This window comes from Bubalus kerabau, chromosome 20 (genome assembly GCF_029407905.1).
Source record: "Bubalus kerabau isolate K-KA32 ecotype Philippines breed swamp buffalo chromosome 20, PCC_UOA_SB_1v2, whole genome shotgun sequence".
NCBI lineage: Eukaryota > Metazoa > Chordata > Mammalia > Artiodactyla > Bovidae > Bubalus > Bubalus kerabau.
The window spans coordinates 44,976,299-44,994,558 of NC_073643.1; the positions used below are offsets into that span (position 1 = coordinate 44,976,299).

Genomic DNA, 18,260 nt, shown 5'->3' on the forward strand with positions numbered 1-18,260 from the left:
TTCCAAGAATCAACCGACCAATGCAGGAGACTCGGGTTGAATCCCTGATCTGGGAAGATCCCACATGCCTCAGAGCAACTAAGCTCGTGCGCCACAAGTACTGAGCCGGCGCTCAGAGCCCGGGAGCCACAGCAAGAGGAGCCAGTGCGGTGAGAAGCCCACGCACCCCAGGCAGACAGTACCCCCACTGGCCACAAGAAAAACAAACGTGCAGCAATGAAGACCCAGAACAGCCAAAAATAAAGAAATAAGAATAAATACAATCATTAAAAAATAAAAAATAAAAATCTGCACTAGTCACTCACTGAAGTAACCCCCACCCTCCACAAATTCTATCTCTGGGAAAGATGTTGGGTGTTCCCTGCCCCCACAAAAGATGACCCAAAAGAATGACACTCCCTAAAAGTTAAGTATTAGAAATGTGGCCCAACAAAGGACACAGCAGGCAGCTGCACTCAAGGGGTAACTGGGAGAAGCAAGTAGTTACACGAGACACAGATCCCTTCAGCCTGTCTGGGCCAAGACCAGCATACTCCTGACAAGAACTGAGAATGCTGCCTGCCCCCCAGCCTCCCACATCCCCTGGTCTCAGCAGCCACAGTCTGCAGTGCCAGCTGCCTTCCTTCACTCCATTCGGGCAATCTTGATGCTGTCTGTACAGGCTGTTGTCAGCCCAGCAGTCCAGTTCCCAAGAACTACTGTAAAAACATGTTGGTGGCTCCGTGAGACGAGGTTAGACAGTGCTGGGTTCAAGACCACACCCAGGGCCGCACAAATCCTGACAGGTGGCTCAGGCAGTCCCACCATGATCCCAGATCAAAGGGCCAGGACTAGAAGAGAAAAACGGCGGCGCCCCGGGCCAGGTCAGCCAACAAGCCAGGCTGAAGGAGTGGGGCTGGGGCTGCGGGAGCAGCTACGATAAGCTGCTGGGCTTCAGGCGGAAAGTGTTCAAGGCAGTCAGCATCACCTCCCCTCCAGCACGACTGGCTTCTCTTCGTTCTCCTCCACTAGGGGCTGAAAAGAGTTAGTGGGAGGGGCAGGGCTTCAGTATATTAATGCAATGCTGGCTTAAAACTCACCATTCAAAAAACTAAGATCATGGCATCTGATCCCATCCCTTCATGGCAAATAGATGGGGAAACAATGGAAACAGTGACAGACTATTTTCTTGGGCTCCAAAATCACCGCAGTGACTGCAGCCATGGAATTAAAAGATGCTTGCTCCCTGGAAGAAAAGGTATGACAAACCTAGACAGCATATTAAAAGCAGAGACATTACTTTGCAAACAAAGATCCATATAGTCAAAGCTATGGTTTTTCCAGTAGTCATGTATGGATATGAGGGTTGGACCGTAAAGAAAGCTGAGCGCTGAAGAATTGATGCTTTTGAACTGTGGTGTTGGAGAAGACTCTTGAGAGTCCCTTGGACTGCAAGGAGATCCAACCAGTCCATCCCAAAGGAAATCAATCCTGAATATTCACTGGAAGGACTGATGCTGAAGCTAAAGCTCCAATACTTTGGCCACCTGATGCAAAGAACTGACTCATTAGAAAAGACCCTGATGCTGGGAAAGACTGAGGTGGGAGGAGGAGGGGATGACAGAGGATGAGATGGCTGGATGGCATCACCGACTCGATGGACATGAGTTTGAGCAAGCTCCGGGAGGTGGACAGGAAAGCCTGGCGTGCTGCAGTCCTTGGAGTCGCAAAGAATTGGACATGACTGAGCGACAGAAGAACAATAAGAGGCAGAACAGTGAGCTGGGGTCTGCCAGCTCTCAAGTGGCAGAGTCAAGACTCAAACCCGTGAGCAGTCACCTGGACTCTGGACGGTGTTACAGCCACTTCCAGGAGAGCAACATCAGGAGAGAAAGAAATGGGAGCAAAGGACATGCTAGGAGACAAAAAGAAAGGCTAAAGAAGGGAAGGAGGACAAAGGAGCTAGTCTATGTATATACACACTAGCCAAACAAGAAGAAAGGGAAAGTCAGGGACTGTGTCAAGAACAGTTGGCACCTATTTTCTATTCTTAAGGGATATTTGTCCAGAAGACCAGGAAATGCCACTGGCCTATGACTCCTGCCCTCAAAAATCCAGGCTACTTCTTTGTCAAAAAACACCCTAAAAGGTACGAGGTATCTTTGATCAATTTCTGAGTCACCAATTTCTTTGACCCACCCTTCCCCTTAGAAGATAATCAGGCCATGTCTTCCTCCAGTCAAAAGTGGCCACCACTAGCCCAGGAATTAAGAGGAGGGAGGAAGGCAGTGACCATCAGTTCAGGTCCCTTAGTGTCCACCAAGGGCTGGGTCAAGTGCTTTACAGGAACTGTATCATTTACCCTCAGTAAGACGAAGAGCGGGGTACTAACACAGCCCGGGGCACATAACCTGGGATAAGTCAAGCATCTTGCCGCGAGTCTCCTAGGTATTAAGTAGCAGGGTCTAACTGACCCATACTCTTAAGCACCCTGAGGAAATGACTCAATTTATATTTAAAAGTGGTTTACAGTCTATCTCCTTTGCCTCAAACAAGACCAAGACAGGATGGTTGCAGGGGTCTGGTGTCCTGAGCGCTGTTGAGAAAATGTCTCCAAGAAACCAAAGAACAACTCAAGGCTCCAGACAATCTTCAGACATCTGAGAGTTTGCAGGCAGGCAAGGGTGAGAATTCCATGGACAGAGGAGCATGGCGGGCTACAGTCCATGGGGTCACAAAGATCAGACACGAATGAAGCAACTTAGCACTGAGGCAGGCAGAAGTGAACCAACTACATTGTTACCGAGCATGTTTGAGACATTTAAACAGCTAAGGGAACTGAGCAACTAACAGGTATCTTTCAGTTTCATGTTTCTGTGCTGGACTAATCACTAGACACGGTCACAATGTAACCAAAGATAATTACTATTATTAAGAGACCCTGGCAGTCCCAATAAAAGTTGATCCTAAAAACTTTTGAGACAGCAGTGGCTGCAACACCCCACTCTGTGGTTGACCAAAACGTATTTCTAGACGAAGGGAGACTTGCAAACCATGATGAGCCTCAACCAAGACCTCCAATTTTAATGCTGACCACAGTTCAGCAATAACTCAAGGATGAATCTTGTTACAACCATCAGTATGATCAAAATGATTTCACAAAACATTTCCAGCCCACAGTCTTTTTCCTAAGAAAATGCATCCCCTCTTCCACATTCTGATCAAAAGAGAGCTGAAAGCAAAACTCTGGAAAAACAGGAAAAAAAAAAAAAAAGACTTAACATTCTTCACAGGTGATGCATTTTTTTCTTTATATTTCTATGTTCTTGTTTCTAAATTTTTTTAAACAAAGAACTACAAATGCAACTTTTCATTTCATTAAAAAAAACACAACTTATTAGCAGTGAGTTTCAAAGACATGCTGAGCTGACATGTTCTCCTTTGAGGACTGAAATCTCAGGAGAGGGTTCGAGTCACAGCCTGCCACATACTGGCTGAACTGGGCGTGCCTCAGTTTCCTTGTCTGTGTAATGGGGTTACTACAATAACCACAGCTCGGGGTTGCAATGGAGTTTCATTTAGCCATTATTGAAAAGGATTTATCCCAATGCCAGGTACCAGCAACATGCTCAATATATATTTACTATTAACAAAACTATTACTATGATCATAGTGTCTTTCAGTGGCTTCTTTTGATGTTCATTTTTCTGACTCTCACATGGCCAACCTGGAAAACGTCTTGTTTTCTAACAGTTGAAGTAAATTATGGATGTTTGAAAAATGAGTACAAAATGCTGAATTCTTTATGTTCAGCATCACTGTCCCAAAAGATGAACATTTTGGGGCTTCCTGGGTAGCTCAAATGGTAAAGAGTCTGCCTGCAATGCGGGAGACCTGGGTTCGATCTCTGGGTTGGGAAGATTCCCGTGGAGGAGGGCATGACAACCCACTCCAGTGTTCTTGCCCAGAGAATTCCATGGACAGAGGAGCCTGGCAGGGTCCAGTCCACAGGGTTTCAAAGAGTCAGACACGACTGAGCGACTACTACTCACTGTCCCCAAAACTGAGGTGTTCTACTGGGACCCCAGATCCAACTGTCCACTGCACATAACTCCTATTTCTCTGTAGCCTAATGATCATCCATTTTTTGAAAGCAAATACGCTGCAAACAAGTCAAAGTACCAAACTTACTATTCAACCCATCTATGCTGGAGGTTGTTTATTTATTCGATAAGTTATTTATTATATTCCTACTAAAAGCCAAGCTCAGAGCTCCAGACACAGCGCCTGACCTGGAGCAGTCGTCACCCAGTAGGAGAACAAGACAGGCAAGTTAGGAGACCAACACAGCTCAGTCAGCTATGAACTGGAAGGGCACCAGGGGAGGGGGAGCTGTGGGTGCCCTCCCACCTTGGCTGTGACTCTCCATGGCTTTCAAACAAAAGTCCTAAGAAGAGGAGAGGCAATTAGGTAAGAGATGTGTGCCCCTCTGGAAGTGTAACATGACACCTCGATCACTTCCTGTAAAGGCCTTCCCAGCAGAAGAGGCATTCCCCAAGATCCAGCTGTAGTAGAGATGGGGAAAGTGACAAGCCACTGCCCAGTGCTTGCAAGCCAGGATCCACCAAGGTTCCTTCTCCCAGAACACTTTCTGGGTTCTGCCCTGGGATGGCTGGAAGCTGCACTGAGCGGCCCCCAGTCCCACCAGCAGCACACCCTCGGTCTTCCAGCCTCTGCCTCTTCTGACAAGGAATCCTGTAAACAGAACCCAGAACTAACTCTGTTCAATTAACAGAACTGCCAAGTCACAAAGGCCCTTTAGGGTTGGAGCCCCAAGGCCTCAGCACCTGAGGACCCCTGGGGCAGCAGGGCCTGGACCTCCTCCTCTGCCTTGCTTTTACCTCACTAGGGAACAATCACTTTGTTCCTGTGCATTAAGTACCAAGCTGGACCTCCCTGGTGATCCAGGATTAAGAATCTGCCTGTCAATGCAGGGGACACAGGTTCGATCCTGGTCTGAGAAGATCCCGCATGCCAGGGGGCAACTAAGCCCCTGTGCCACAGCCACCGACCCTGCCCTCTGGAGCCCACGTCCCACAAGAGAACCCACCACAATGAGAAGCTGGTGCTCTACAACTAGAGAAAGCCCTGTGCCGCTATGAAGGTCCAGGACAGGGAAAAAAAAAAGCACCAGTCTGAGCTGTGCTCCCAGCAGGCTGTAGAATGCCAAATAATTCTTGTTTTCCCAGAATATCTGATAAATCACTTCAGGGAGGTGCACACAAGCAGTGCAGTACCAGCATGATAAGAACTTGGTTATTTTCTTCGAGGCTGCAGGGGAGATGGAGGAATCTGATTCTAGTCACTGAGACTCCTTTCATACCCCCGGCTTCATGGGAGGCCTGCCTCTGCCTGGGTCACCATAAGCACGAGGCAGAAAGCCGCACCACTCCCGTTTGTTGAAGGAAAGCTGACCACTGCCTGCCTCTGCTAATCTCAAAATCTTAATTTATGGGACGCGGGGAATTTACACAGTCCCTGCCACAGTCCCCACCCATTTCCCTATAGCTCGAAAGCCAAAATTCCACACAGGGTTCCAAATAATTCCAACCTCTTTGGTTGCCTTTATATCTAAACGGAAATTCCAGAAAAGTTGTCTGGCGTGGCAAAAGCTGACCAGCCTTAAGAAAATACCCAGAAAGGTGACCCATTTAGTCAAAAGAGCTTTCAGATCTCCATGAGAAAAGGAATTCATGCCAACATAAAGGGCCTTCAGAGAGGGAGAACAGGAGTGTTGTGTTAACGCCCAGACCTTTCAACAAGCCAGCCCTGCGATTTCTAGGGAGGCTGAGCACCTAGAGACGGCCGGCAAGACCAGCTTGATCGCTCAGGAGCTGTACTGCAGGAGAAGCCCCTTAGGGACACAAATGCAGGCCTGGAGCACACGGCTTGGTGCCCTGGTGGTGAGTAAGGGGCCTGCCCCCCAGGCTCCTTGAATATGAGCAAGGAACAGCTGGCTTGGATTGGAAGTTTGTACCAGGGCTGCTTGACCGATACAGGCTGAGTGCCAGCCAGGAAAGAAAAGTTCTGCTCAGTGGCAATCGCAACCCAATGCCCCACCTCCACCCTGCTGCCCCTGCCAGTTAATGTTTACAGGTAGCAGAAGGAAAGGATGTGGGGTAAGGTCACTGCTGACAAAGCACAGCTATGCCAATGTCGACTGCCACCAAGGATCTCCCAGGATAGCTGGGTCTCAGCAAAGCCCACCCATATACCCACAGGTGGTGGGCACTGCAAGCCCCACAGGACTGCAGCCAGGAGGCAGCCTCCTCCACACTGCTGACTTCCAGGCCTCGCAAAGAAAGCTGTGCCTGGCTCCCCCAAGAAGACTTTCAACTAGTCCCTGTTGTCCAGACCTGCAGTGAAATCACTGCCCCTGAAAACCAAAAAAAGGCAGGAAAGAACCAGAGCGCCGTCTCCAAGAACTGGAAAGAAGGCTCCCATGAAAGCTTCACGGTGCCAGAAGAGGTAAGGCAAATGGGCCCCCCAAAGCTGTGTTTTATAGAAGGAAATTTCAATTTCACACTAACCAAGTCCAAATGTTCAAGTAAAATAAAAGTGTTTTAAATAAAATAGAAATGAACAGGAGTAAAGCAGTAGAAAATCTCTCACTGTAACATTTGCGGGCTTCCCCGGTGGCTCAGCAGTAAAGAGCTCACCTGCCAATGCAGGAGATGTGGGTTCAATCCCTGGGTTGGGGAGTTCCCCTAAAGAAGGCAATGGCAACCCACTCCAATATTCTTGCCTGGCAAATTCCACGGACAAAGGAGTCTGACAGGCTACAGTCCATACGGCTGAAAAAGAGTTGGACATGACTTAGCAATTAAACAACAACAATATATCTATTTTCTGAGTGTGGAACCCAACTTTGACACTACAAAACAAAAACTACAGCTTAATGCAGGCAAGGATCATGGCTGGCATGTGAAGTGAGGTAGATTTGAGCCTTGGTTTTCTCATCTATAACTTGGAAATAGATATAAAGCCACTCTCTGTGCAGGGTTCATAACGAGGATTAGAAGTAATCAAAGCAAGGCACTCAGGATAATGCTTAGCACAGAGCAGGCACAGGGAGACACTAGATCTTATGTTAGAGACATGTGTGCACACAGCAACATTCAGTACACGAAGGGCATCATGGTGGGCATTCTTGCAACCAAGAACAGAGGAGCACAAGCGTCCTCCTTGCCACGCTGTCTACCTGAGCCAGGATTGGACGATGGGGGAAGGAGGAAGTCAACACTCTGTCAAAACAGACTCTCTTCCCAGAACAGGGACTCAATTTCTGAAGAAAAGTAGTCAGGCACCTTATACATTCAAGGCTGCTTTCCCAGCCCCTCAAAGAAGAAAGTACTGCTGTTTATCATACAACAACGTGAGTCCATTTGGTGATTATCAAACATGTTTAATGCATAACTAGATTTACAATAGTAATGTAAAATGGCTTGTAGCAGAACATCATAAAGTGTTACTTAGTCGCTCAGCAGTGTCCAACTGTTTGTGACCCCATGGACTGTAGTCCACCAGACTCCTCTGTCCAAAGAATTCTCCAGGCAAGAACACTAGAGTCGGTTGCCATGCCCTTCTCCAGGGGATATTCCTAAGCCAGGTATCGAACTCAGGTCTCCCATATCGCAGGTGGATTCTTTTACCATCTGAGCCACCAGAGAAGCCTAGAATGTCATGAAAGACAGTTTTTAATCTTTTTTCAAGAGCAGGAAATACCACACAATTAGATGGAAATGGCTCATCCAATTGGGTTTAATCATTTGGTTCAATTTGTTGGGGGAAGAGGTTATAATTATAGATCTACCTCTTCAATGGAGAAAAATTAAAGATGAAAACTAAATGCAGGGACTTTCCTGGTGGTCCAGTGGCTAAAACTCTGAGTTCCCAATGCAGGGGCCCGAGTTCAATTCCTGGTCAGGGGACTAGATTCCACACGCTGCACCTAAGAGTTCACCGGCCACATCCAAAGATCCTGACCTGGAGCAGTCAAGTACATTTTTTTAAAATAAACAAACACAGATTAATAACAATATGGGGAAAAAAGGAAAAGGAAATATAGATATGCAAGCTGTCAGGGGCCCCCAAACAGGGTATATGCACCCCAAGGATGCAAAAGATAATCCATTACAGTAGAAGAAAAACCAGATCTTCTAGTTGGATTTGCTACCTAAAAAGAAATTAAACTTTAGTAATATTTAATATACAGACTGACAGTGGTATATGTATACAGCTTATAAACATACACATACGAGAAAGGGGTACGTTCAATTCTTTTTTCTTTTCTGATAGGAGTAATTGGAGCAACAGTGAGGAGATCCTCAGATTAGCTGAGCCATTTCAGCTGGGTTCACTTACCTTCCCCCAGGCTCCCTAAAAGAAGATGCTCTACTGGCAACCTCTAGCCTCAAAGGGTCCTTTGTGAGCCAGCCCCTGCCTACCTCTCCACCACCCCTCCGATCTCCACCTGACACACTCTTCTACTTCTGGGCTCACCTGACTAATTATAGTCAGGCTTCAGGTTTCAGCACAACAGCCCCTTCCTCCAGGAAGCCCTCCAAACTACCCAGTCCAGCCTGACCGAAGGTGCTTTTCCCCCTCAGAGGGCTTGTCATCTTAGTCCTTACTATTACATGGTGGTCGGCAGACTGACAACTGGGAGCCAACTGGAAGACCAGAATTCAGAGTTCACCCCTAATCTAGTGAATCAGGCTGACATTTTTAACGGGCCCCCATTTTCAAGTTCCCAGGTGATCTGTGTGTGCCTGAAGGTTTGAGAAGGACACTCCCTGCTGACTTGTCTCTCCTCTGTGCTGAGCAGTAAGGCAAGCCAGGGACATGGCTCTCATTGTATTCCTGTGGCCCTAGCACCAAGCCTGGCTCAGGGCTGGTCTTTCATATGCTGGTTAAATGAGGAAAGGAAGAAAGAAAGGACTTTGAGAGGCACCTTGGAAATTCCAAGCTGGAGGGAGGGGGATAAGCAACACACCGTTTGACGGTGGCAGGACTGGCCAGAGAATAGACTGAGGATAAGACAAAGTCCACTATAGTAATAATGACGACGCCAGCATTATGCTGTAACTTAACCAATTCAAATCGAATGCTCTCGGCAAAGCTATGATAGGAACTATCATTTGCCTCTGTTTTACAAACCTTTCTGAGGCTCAGAAAGGTTAATGCAGTGGACCAGAGTTGCACAACTGTTATGGGTCAGAATGACGGTGAGAAACAGCTTCAGGTATGTGCTACCCTGAAGGCCATTTATAGAGAAAGCAGGGCGATGCAGTACCCTGGCCATGGAGCCAATGCAAGCAGGGCCCCAAGGCTCCTGAGCAGCTGCTGCCCAAGGAGCAAGGCAGCCATCCTTGACTAACCCATGATACGGCTTCACAGCACAGAATCAGGACCCCCTCCCCGGGTGGGGAGCGAAGAGGGAGTGCCCAGGAGACATAATTTGGCTCCAAATCAAAGCTCTCCTTCAGCACAGACTCTCCAAGAAAGAAGGCAGCTGCAGACTGGTATGCTGGCCCCACCATTGCTGGAGGAGCTTGCAGACGTCTAACTACCATCTGGAAATGATTTGGCCCTGAGATTCCTGAACGGGTGGGAGACTGGAATGACCAGCCACTCCAAACTCCTGTCCAGCTCTCAGAAACAAAGCTGGAATGAATGGGTCCTGGAGGCAAAAAATCATAACACAACCAGAGGTCACCCCCTGCGAAGGAGGGGACACCCTCAGGGCAATCCATAACCCTATTAGAGCAACAGGAATCGCCATTAGCCAACCAAGCTGGTCTCCCCAGCATGGTGTCAATTTTAAATGTCCTTTGGTGTGCAAACCCTCCAGTGTGACTTTTGAGAATATTATTGGACAGCACTTTATTTATTTAACCAAACACACAGCACCAACAGTTCATGTGCCATGAACTGCTCTGAGCACTTTAAAAAATATTAACTTGTTTAGTTTTTACAGCAACCTTTTAAGGAGTAGCTATTATCCTGATTTAAGCTATAAGCAAACCAAGGCACAGAAGTTTCTTAATCGCTTAGTCGCAAGTAGGATTTGAACCAAGAATCGTAGCTCTTAACAAACTGACACTAATGTGTTACGTTGTTACAAGTAGCCCAGAAACTTCTCAGGAAGCCTGCCATCTTGCTGCTCTTTAAGCCTTTCCTAGATGAGAACTAGTGACTCAGATGGTAAAGAATCTACCTGCAATGCAGAAGACCTGGGTTCAATCCCTGGGAGAAATGGCAACCCACTCCAGTATTCTTGCCTAGGAAATCCCATGGACAGAGGAGCCTGGCAGGCTACAGTCCATGGGGTCGCAATGAGTCAGACACGACTGAGCGACTAACATTTTCTTTTTCTTTCTAGATGTGAACTACACTGCCTGAAAGACACACTGGTATTTGCTAAGTATTTACAGGACAGAGCAGAATTTACTATTATTTGCACATTATTTTGGTGGGAGTGGGATGAAAGGAAAGAAAACGGAGTGAGTGACCTACCACCCTGGAAACTCTGCCCAGTGACCGGAGATCTTAGGAACATGCACCCCGCCTATTCTGGGGTGCTGGCCCAGCACAGGCACTTTAAGCAAACATCAGGGTCAAACCATATCCATTAAAAAGGAAAGAATTCCTTTATATAAAGGATCAAACCAAAACACACCAACCAAATTTCTAGGCTGCCCTGACTGTCATTCCTGGGTTGGGAGACCCCTTCTTCTCCAAGTTGGCTGCACTGCCCAGGATCAGAAAAGCTTTTGGAAAAACAAGTAAATAAACCTGCCAGCTCCTGGCAGACAACTGGAATTAAATATGCTGAGGCCTCATTATGAACTGCCCAGGGTGTAAGAAGTAACTTCAACTTTGGGATGAAGCCGAGGATGGGCCCACCTTACAAGGAATCACAAACATAAACAACAGCCAGGGAATTCGAGGCAGAAAAGCCACACTGCTCTCAGCATCTGACTACCTATATCACACACTGGCGCCTATATCCAACTCTAATGAGTCCCACAACGTATGTTGTTGGGAGCTACCCAAAGTATACAAAACCCTGCATAGCTCCTTTCCCAGATCACAGGAGGGAAATTTCTCCCATTGGTAGTAGGAATCTCCAACAAACAAACAACAAAACCACTGAAGACAGGGCAGCTATTACCTCAACAAATTCACCTCAAAACAAGATATAAATTGCAAACTCAGGCTTTCCCACTTGTGCTAGTGATAAAGAAACCACCTGCCAAAGAAAGAGATGCAAGAGATGAGGGTTTGATCCCTGGGTTGGGGAGAGCCCCCTTGAGAAGGCAATGGCAACCCACTCCAGTATCCTTGCCTGAAAACTTTCATGGACAGAGGAGCCTGGTGGGCTACAGACAACGAGGGTGCAAAGAGTCAGACACAACTGAGCACAGCACAAAGGGAAGAGAAGGGAAGGAGAGAGAAAAGCAAAAAACCAAGCAAACAAAAAAAGGTGCAAACTGATTCTGCTCACTTCCTGACATGACACTCATCTCATGGACCCTCTTCACAGTTCAGAGGATTAATCTCATCCCTCACCTAAGGCCTCCCTTTGTTCAAGGTCAGAGGCTCAATGTATGGATGTCCAACCATAACCCCTACACCCCAGAGTTACAAAACTTTGTGTTCATATGAGCTCTCTGGTGGGACAATGGGGCTGTATTTTACTCATTTCTGACCCTGAAAAATAGGTCAGTTAAGCCTCAAGATCAACAACTTGTCAGACCTAGGTTCCAGTCAACATTCACCAGCTGGGTGACACTCACAAGAAGTTACTTCACTCCCATTTCCCCAACTTTAAATAGAGGCAATGATACTAACTGGCTTCCCAGGTGGTGCTAGTCGTAAAGAAAAGTGAAAAATGAAGTCGCTCGGTTGTGTCTGACTCTTTGGGACCCCATGGACTGTAGCTTACCAGGCTCCTCCCCAATTTGAACCCACCTGCCAATGCAGGAGACACAGGTTCAATCCCTGGGTCAGGAAGATCCCCTGGAAGATGGTATGGCAACCCACTCCAGTATTCTTGCCTGGAGAATCCCATGGACAGAGGAGCCTGGCGGCAGTACAGTCCATAGATAGCGTCACTGTAGCAGCCTAGAGTCCATAGGGTCACAAAGAGTTGGACTCCACTGACTCGACTGAAGACAATGATATTAACCACCATCCCCAGTAATAACAACAACCATTTTCTAAGCACTTGGCCTGGACTGGGAAGTGGTGGGGAGATCATTACATAGACAAGGAAACCAGCTCTCAAGGATTCAAGGTGGCGATCAGCGGGGTCATCAACAGAACACACTCAACACCTAGCCTGTGTCCCAGGCTGGAGCTCATTTGTCATCGTCAGCACAATGCAACACAGCATAAGCAGGGAAAGCTTGAACTGAAGTCTTCGCAGGATGTGAATTTTTTTCTAGGGCCTTTACCCTGCACAGTCCCAGGAGCAGAGGGAAGAGGCCTCAGGCATGACCGCCTCAGGGAGTCCTGGCCCTTGGCAACTCTCCCTCCAGGCTCCAGAGGCTGGAAAACCTGTTTGCTGTAAGATCTTTCTGGAGAACAACTAGGCAGCCAATGACAGGAGTCATAAATGTGATCACACCCTTTGACCCAGGAATCCCACTCTGGGGAATATGATCCAAGAAATTATTTAAAAGGAGAAAATAAAACAGTGTAAACTGTGGTGGGAAGAGGTCCATAGCGAGAAACTGCCAAAGTCCACAGGCCACAACCAGGGAAGGGAACGCTAACCCTGGAATGCCAGGACGGAAGAAATCGCTGTGGCCTGGCTGGGTTCAGGAATGAAAATCATGAGGGCTAAGGGGAAAGATGTACGGGGCCAGACAAAGTCTAGAATAAGGCCCTCAATTTGGGGGCGCTGATGGGAAACCATGCCGCAGGCAGCTGCAGCCTCTGTAAACAGCTAGCAGGCTAGTCGGTCCAGGATTTTCTAGTACTGTGGTTTGGTTTTTTGTTTGTTTGTTTGTTTGTTTTTTTAAAGAGATTTCATGTCATGTTCGGACACTCCTAGTTTACTTTAAATTTCTTTGTTCAGTTAATTAAATAAATACACATTTTCAAAGCAAAGAAGAAGGGATCCATGTTGAGCCCAGCCGGCCTTTGAGATTCCTCAGAGGGATCTGAGGAATCTGAAAAGAAAATAATTCCCAGAGAAACTGAGGTTCTCCTTTCCTCCTTACAGGAGACTGGTGCCCCAAAGGCGACAGCATGTCACACAGCTTCCCAGGGCAGGGACGCCACCCTCCATGGGAGGCTGACTGGGCGGTGGCCCAGGAAGCAGCCCTACCTGCCAAGACAGGCGTGGGGGAGGGCGGTGGAGAGGACGAGGAGTCTCAGCCTTGGAACCCAGCTTTAGGCCTGCTTTCCTCAGGAAGAGACCTGAGGCAGCTACTCACGGCACGAGGTTCATCTGGCAGAAAGCAAACACACACACACAATGTAGGTGCACACACATTCTCTGCACAATGACATGCTCTCCACACACATGCTCTGTGTACATACACTCTGCACACAAACACACTCGCGCGGGCACACACACTACACGCCCCTTGCTCTGATCCTTAGAGTCCACACCCATCAGCCGCCTTGTGACCCTTCCAGAAGCCCTCAACCAGCCGAGGTCACGGGGGGGGGGGGGGGGGAGGGGGGGTGGACCTCACCCCCACTCTTCCTCCCCCGTTGCGGGTCGGGGGGAGGCGAGGGAGAGGAACCCAAAGCTAACTCCCTCCCCACCTCTCAGGAAGACCCTGGTGTGGGGAGGGCGGGGAGAGGAAGGCAAAGTCTCCTTTAATTGTCACCCACTTCCTTCAATTCTCAGCTGGACCCTCGCTAGCCTGAGCAAGCCCATTAACCCTCTGGCCCCGCCTCGTCTGCAACAGGGGTCTAACGGCGCCCCAGCTCGCAGGCTGCGTGAGGAGGGAGATGACTGGGAAGGCTGAGGGCACCCAGCGCGCACTAGCTGGGGCTCCTACAAGGCAGCGGTTACTGTGACCACCACCCATCTCTGAATGACACCTTCGGCGGCGACAACGCGGCCAGAGCTGAGCTAGGAGCGAGAAAGACACACCCCCGCGGCTCCCCTTCCCACCTCGGGGCCCACACCCCTTCCGGCGACCGCCAGGTCCCCGTCTCCACCTGGGCGGGAGGCCCCGGATTCAGAGAACAGTCCCTCCCGGGGCCTTCCCACCTGGCCTCCCAGCCAACTCCCATTCGGCGGCCGCGGGGCGCAGCGGGGCGAGCGCTCCAGGGAGCGCCGGACGAGGGCTCCACCCCGCCAGGGACCGCAGACCTGAGGCTTCCAGTCCCCCGGCTCCCGCTGCGACACCCCAGCTCCCGCTGCGACACCCCAGCTGCAGAGAAATGCCCCAGCCCCGACTCTCCCCGTGCGGCCTCAACCCGAACCTTCAACCCACCGCCCCCAATAGGCGCACAGCCCCGGCGCACGGCGGGGAGCGAGCACACGAGGAGAACGCCCTGGAGGATGGATCTCCCGAGGGGGCCTAGGTCCCCTTTGTCCTCGCGTCCTCGGGGGACAACGTCCCCCGGTCCCGGAGCCCACACGGAGCCCGCGGGTGCTCGGCGCGGTGGTGGTGGTGGGGCACCCGACGGGGAGCTTCAGCCTCCACAGGGGCGCACGCGCGGTGGAGGCTGGAGGGCGAGGGGTACCGGCCGGGCCAGGGCACTCACCGATGGACACAAGCTTGATGCTTTCGCGGTCCAGGAACTCGAGAGCCACGGACACGTTCTCCAGCTGCATCTGGCGGAAGGTGGGCCGCTGGTGGTACTTGCGGTACATGTGCTTCTGGCTGAGCACCTCCAAGAGCGCGATGAGCCGCAGCCCGTCGCTCAGGTCGGTCTGCAGGTTCCCTATGCGCTTGTTCACGCACTTAAGATGCTCATTGCACCAACGCGTGAAGGTGTTCTGCTGGATCTTCTTCCAGGGCGCGTCCTCCGCCAGGTCCTTCTCGGTTACCGGCATTCTGGCGGCGGGGAGAGCGCTATGCGCAGCGAGTTGCCGGAGACTGTCGTATGGAAGCCCAAGGGCCGCGGGGAGCGAAAAACCAAAGCGGAGCGGGAGCGGGGCTCGAACTCGCTGCTACCGAAGCCGCAGCTAGGGCTGCTCTGCGCCCGCCTGCCCGTGGCCGCGCGAGGCGTCTGGCCCCGCGCCTGCGCACTGAGTCGGCCCGCCCCTGAAGGCCCGCCCCGTCCCAACCCTCGGGAGGGCGCTCCCAGGCCACGCTCGCCCCCTGCCGCTCGAAGCGGGCATTGCGGCTCGCGAACTCCCAAGTCCTCTGGGGTCCCCGCGTTCTGTGCTCACCGCCTCGGTGAAAGGAAGCTAGGCGGGAGATGTCCGGCTTCTCAAGAAGGTCACCCGGTTCCGGAGTGAGGGGACGTGCAGAGGTAGGAACCTGGACAGAATGGGCAGGGACGGTGGCATGGGTCACGCTGGAGAGGTTGGCGGGGAGGGGTATTTCATCCACCTGCAGGTTCAGTAAGTTTCAATAAGACCTTTTATTGAGCTATTGCTGTGTGCTAGGTAGGCTCTGTGTTAAGGACTTCCCTGTAGCTCAAACGGTAAAGAATCTGGCTGCGAGGCAGGAGGCCAGGGTTCGATCCCTGGGTTGGGAAGTCCCTCTGGAGAAGGGAATGGCAATCCACTCCAGTATTCTTCCCAGGAGAATTCCACGGACAGAGAACCCTGGCGGGTTAACAATCCACGGGTGCGCAGAGTCGGACGCGACTGAGCGACTAACACAGTCCACAGGCTCCGTGTTAGGCACTAGGAGCATCGTGAAGGAAATGGACATTTAAAAAAATAAATTCATTTGGCTGCCTCGGGTCTCAGTTGCGTCATGTGGGATCTTTGGTTGGAGCGCTCAGGCTCCAGAGCACAGGCTCAGCAGTTGGGGCGCGCTGGCTTAGTTGCCAGGTGGAATGTGGGATCTTAGGTCCCGAACCAAGGATGGAAATTTGTCGCCTGCACTGGAAGGCGAATTCTTAACCACTGTGACCAGGGAAGTCCCTGAAATGGACATTATCCTTCTCATATGAACTGAACACATATGAATTATAGTATTATCGTTCATAGTATTTATTGACTGCCTACTAACTGAAGGGCTATCAGCCTTCTTATCAGTTCAGTTCAGTTCAGTCCCTCAGTCGTGTCCGACTCTTCGCGACCCCATGAATCGCAGCACGCCAGGCCTCCCTGTCCATCACCAACTCCCGGAGTTCACTCAGACTCCTGCCAACAAATGGTAAATAAGACAAACCTACAATTTAACCTTGAGGAGTTCATAGACTAATGGGAGAAAAAAATATAAATCAACTATCACAAACACCCTAATGGTGGTGATAGAAATGAACCATAATTTGCCATGTATATTAGTTCCTTAATGCTGCTGTAACAAACTACCAAAACTTTGTCTTTAAACACACACACACACACACACACACACACACACACACACATTGTTATCTTGCTTTTCTGTAGTTTAGAGTCCCTCAGAGGGCTCACTGAGCTAAAATCAAGGTATTGGCAGGATCCATTCCTTTCTGGAGGCTTTAGGGAAGAACCCATTTCTTTGGCTTTTCCAGCTTCTAGAAGCTTCCCAAATTCCTTGGCAGAGGCTGCTTTCTCTATCTTCAAAGCCAGCAACATCAGGCGGAGTCTCTCATGCTGTCTTCTCTCTGGTTCTCTATCGTCACATATAATTCTTTTAAGGACCCAGTTGGGAAGAGGTTGGGCAGGATGGATAGCTGTCAAGGACTTCCAGCTCTGGGAGGAGCCCGCAGATGTGTGGTTGTAGCCTTATGTAACGGGTCATTTGTGTACAAGGTGAAGCACTTTCTTCAGATAGAGTGCCTCACTCACTGGAAATGCCCAGAAGAGTCTTGAGGAAGAGAAGGTATTACCTGGCCCTGGCCCTGGCTCTGGCCCATTGTTAGGATCAGTAACTATTGGAAGAATCATTCCCCTTCTTTGTGATTAAGTGAAGAAATTTGCTGGAGGTCAGCTGGTAAGAACTGGACAAAGCTGGACGTGAACCTGTGTCTAATGCCAAAGTCTGTACTATGCCTAAAAGCTGCCATGCTGTTCCCAGCCTGGACCTTGTCTTTGTCTACACAACCTAAGCAGCAGATTCACTAAAGGCACTGTGGGTAACCTTGCCTACCCCATATTCGAGGCTTCTAGTTCCACAAGCTTTCTTCCACCCAAAGGCATCCATCAAAACTTATCAGCCAGTGTCTCACTCCCAAGGGGACCTCCTCCCTGCTAGGTAAGACTGGAGCTAATATGATCAACTCAGTTCACTCAGCAGCTGATAATGTACTAAGGTTCTGCTTTCTTAGGAGATATGTCTGTTTTCACCAGGTCTTGACACAGATAACTAAGTTCTGCATATAACTATCTAGTCCACCTCACTCTGAGCTGAGACGTCCCTGCTTAGGATGAGTCTGGTGATTCTCCACATCCAATCAGGAGACACCCAAGGGATCAGTTTATGCGGAGTGAAGGGGACTCCATAACCATGGTGGAGGAGGGTGATCAGTGGCTTTGGTGACAAGGGGAGGAAGCACACAAGGTCTTCAAAGAGCTCTCCATCAACATTTGATAAAAGAAGAGGGCAGGCATTTCTGCAGGGAGCATTTTCACCAATGCATTCCACAGTTACGTCGACAAGGCTCTCATTTAACAAAAAATAATAGAAATAATAAGAATAGTAGTAATAGTAAAAATAATAATGGAAGCTTCTGCTTCTTAAGCGCTGATATTCTCATTTAATTATCACAGCAACTCCAGAAGATGTTATTATCCCCATTTTACAGGTAAGGAAACTGAGGTTGAGAAGAGTAATCAGATACTTAAGGTCACAGAGTGACAGAAACTAGATTCTAAGGAAGGGCTAAGAAAGACAATACAGTAATCATGATTAAGAGCAGGGACCCACAGCTACCCTGATTTTGTTTCTTTAGCTGTAACCTACATTAACAGTGTACCTCCCAGGAATTTCTGACAAAGGAGAAACCATGTGTATAACACTTGGCGTGTACATGTCAGCTGAGGGGGCCGATACTGCTATTATTGTCACAGACATCAAACAGTGAAATCTGAAGGTTCCAGGTTTAGAAGCCCACTTTCCAAAGGCAACAGAGACGAAGAACCA

At 49.5% G+C, this 18,260-nt stretch overlaps 1 protein-coding gene across 6 annotated transcripts in view; it reads right to left on the reverse strand.

Moving 5' to 3' along the window:
* The window catches only part of FLNB (filamin B), a 139,365-nt gene extending 124,119 nt beyond the window's left edge, over positions 1-15,246 (reverse strand). For all 6 annotated transcript variants that reach the window (XM_055557711.1, XM_055557710.1, XM_055557709.1 and 3 more), the window contains exon 1: positions 14,779-15,246. In XM_055557711.1, the coding sequence (XP_055413686.1) occupies positions 14,779-15,070 (292 nt within the window). In that variant the 5' untranslated portion in view covers positions 15,071-15,246. The remainder of the gene's footprint in view (positions 1-14,778) is intronic.
* Positions 15,247-18,260: the final 3,014 nt, after the last annotated feature.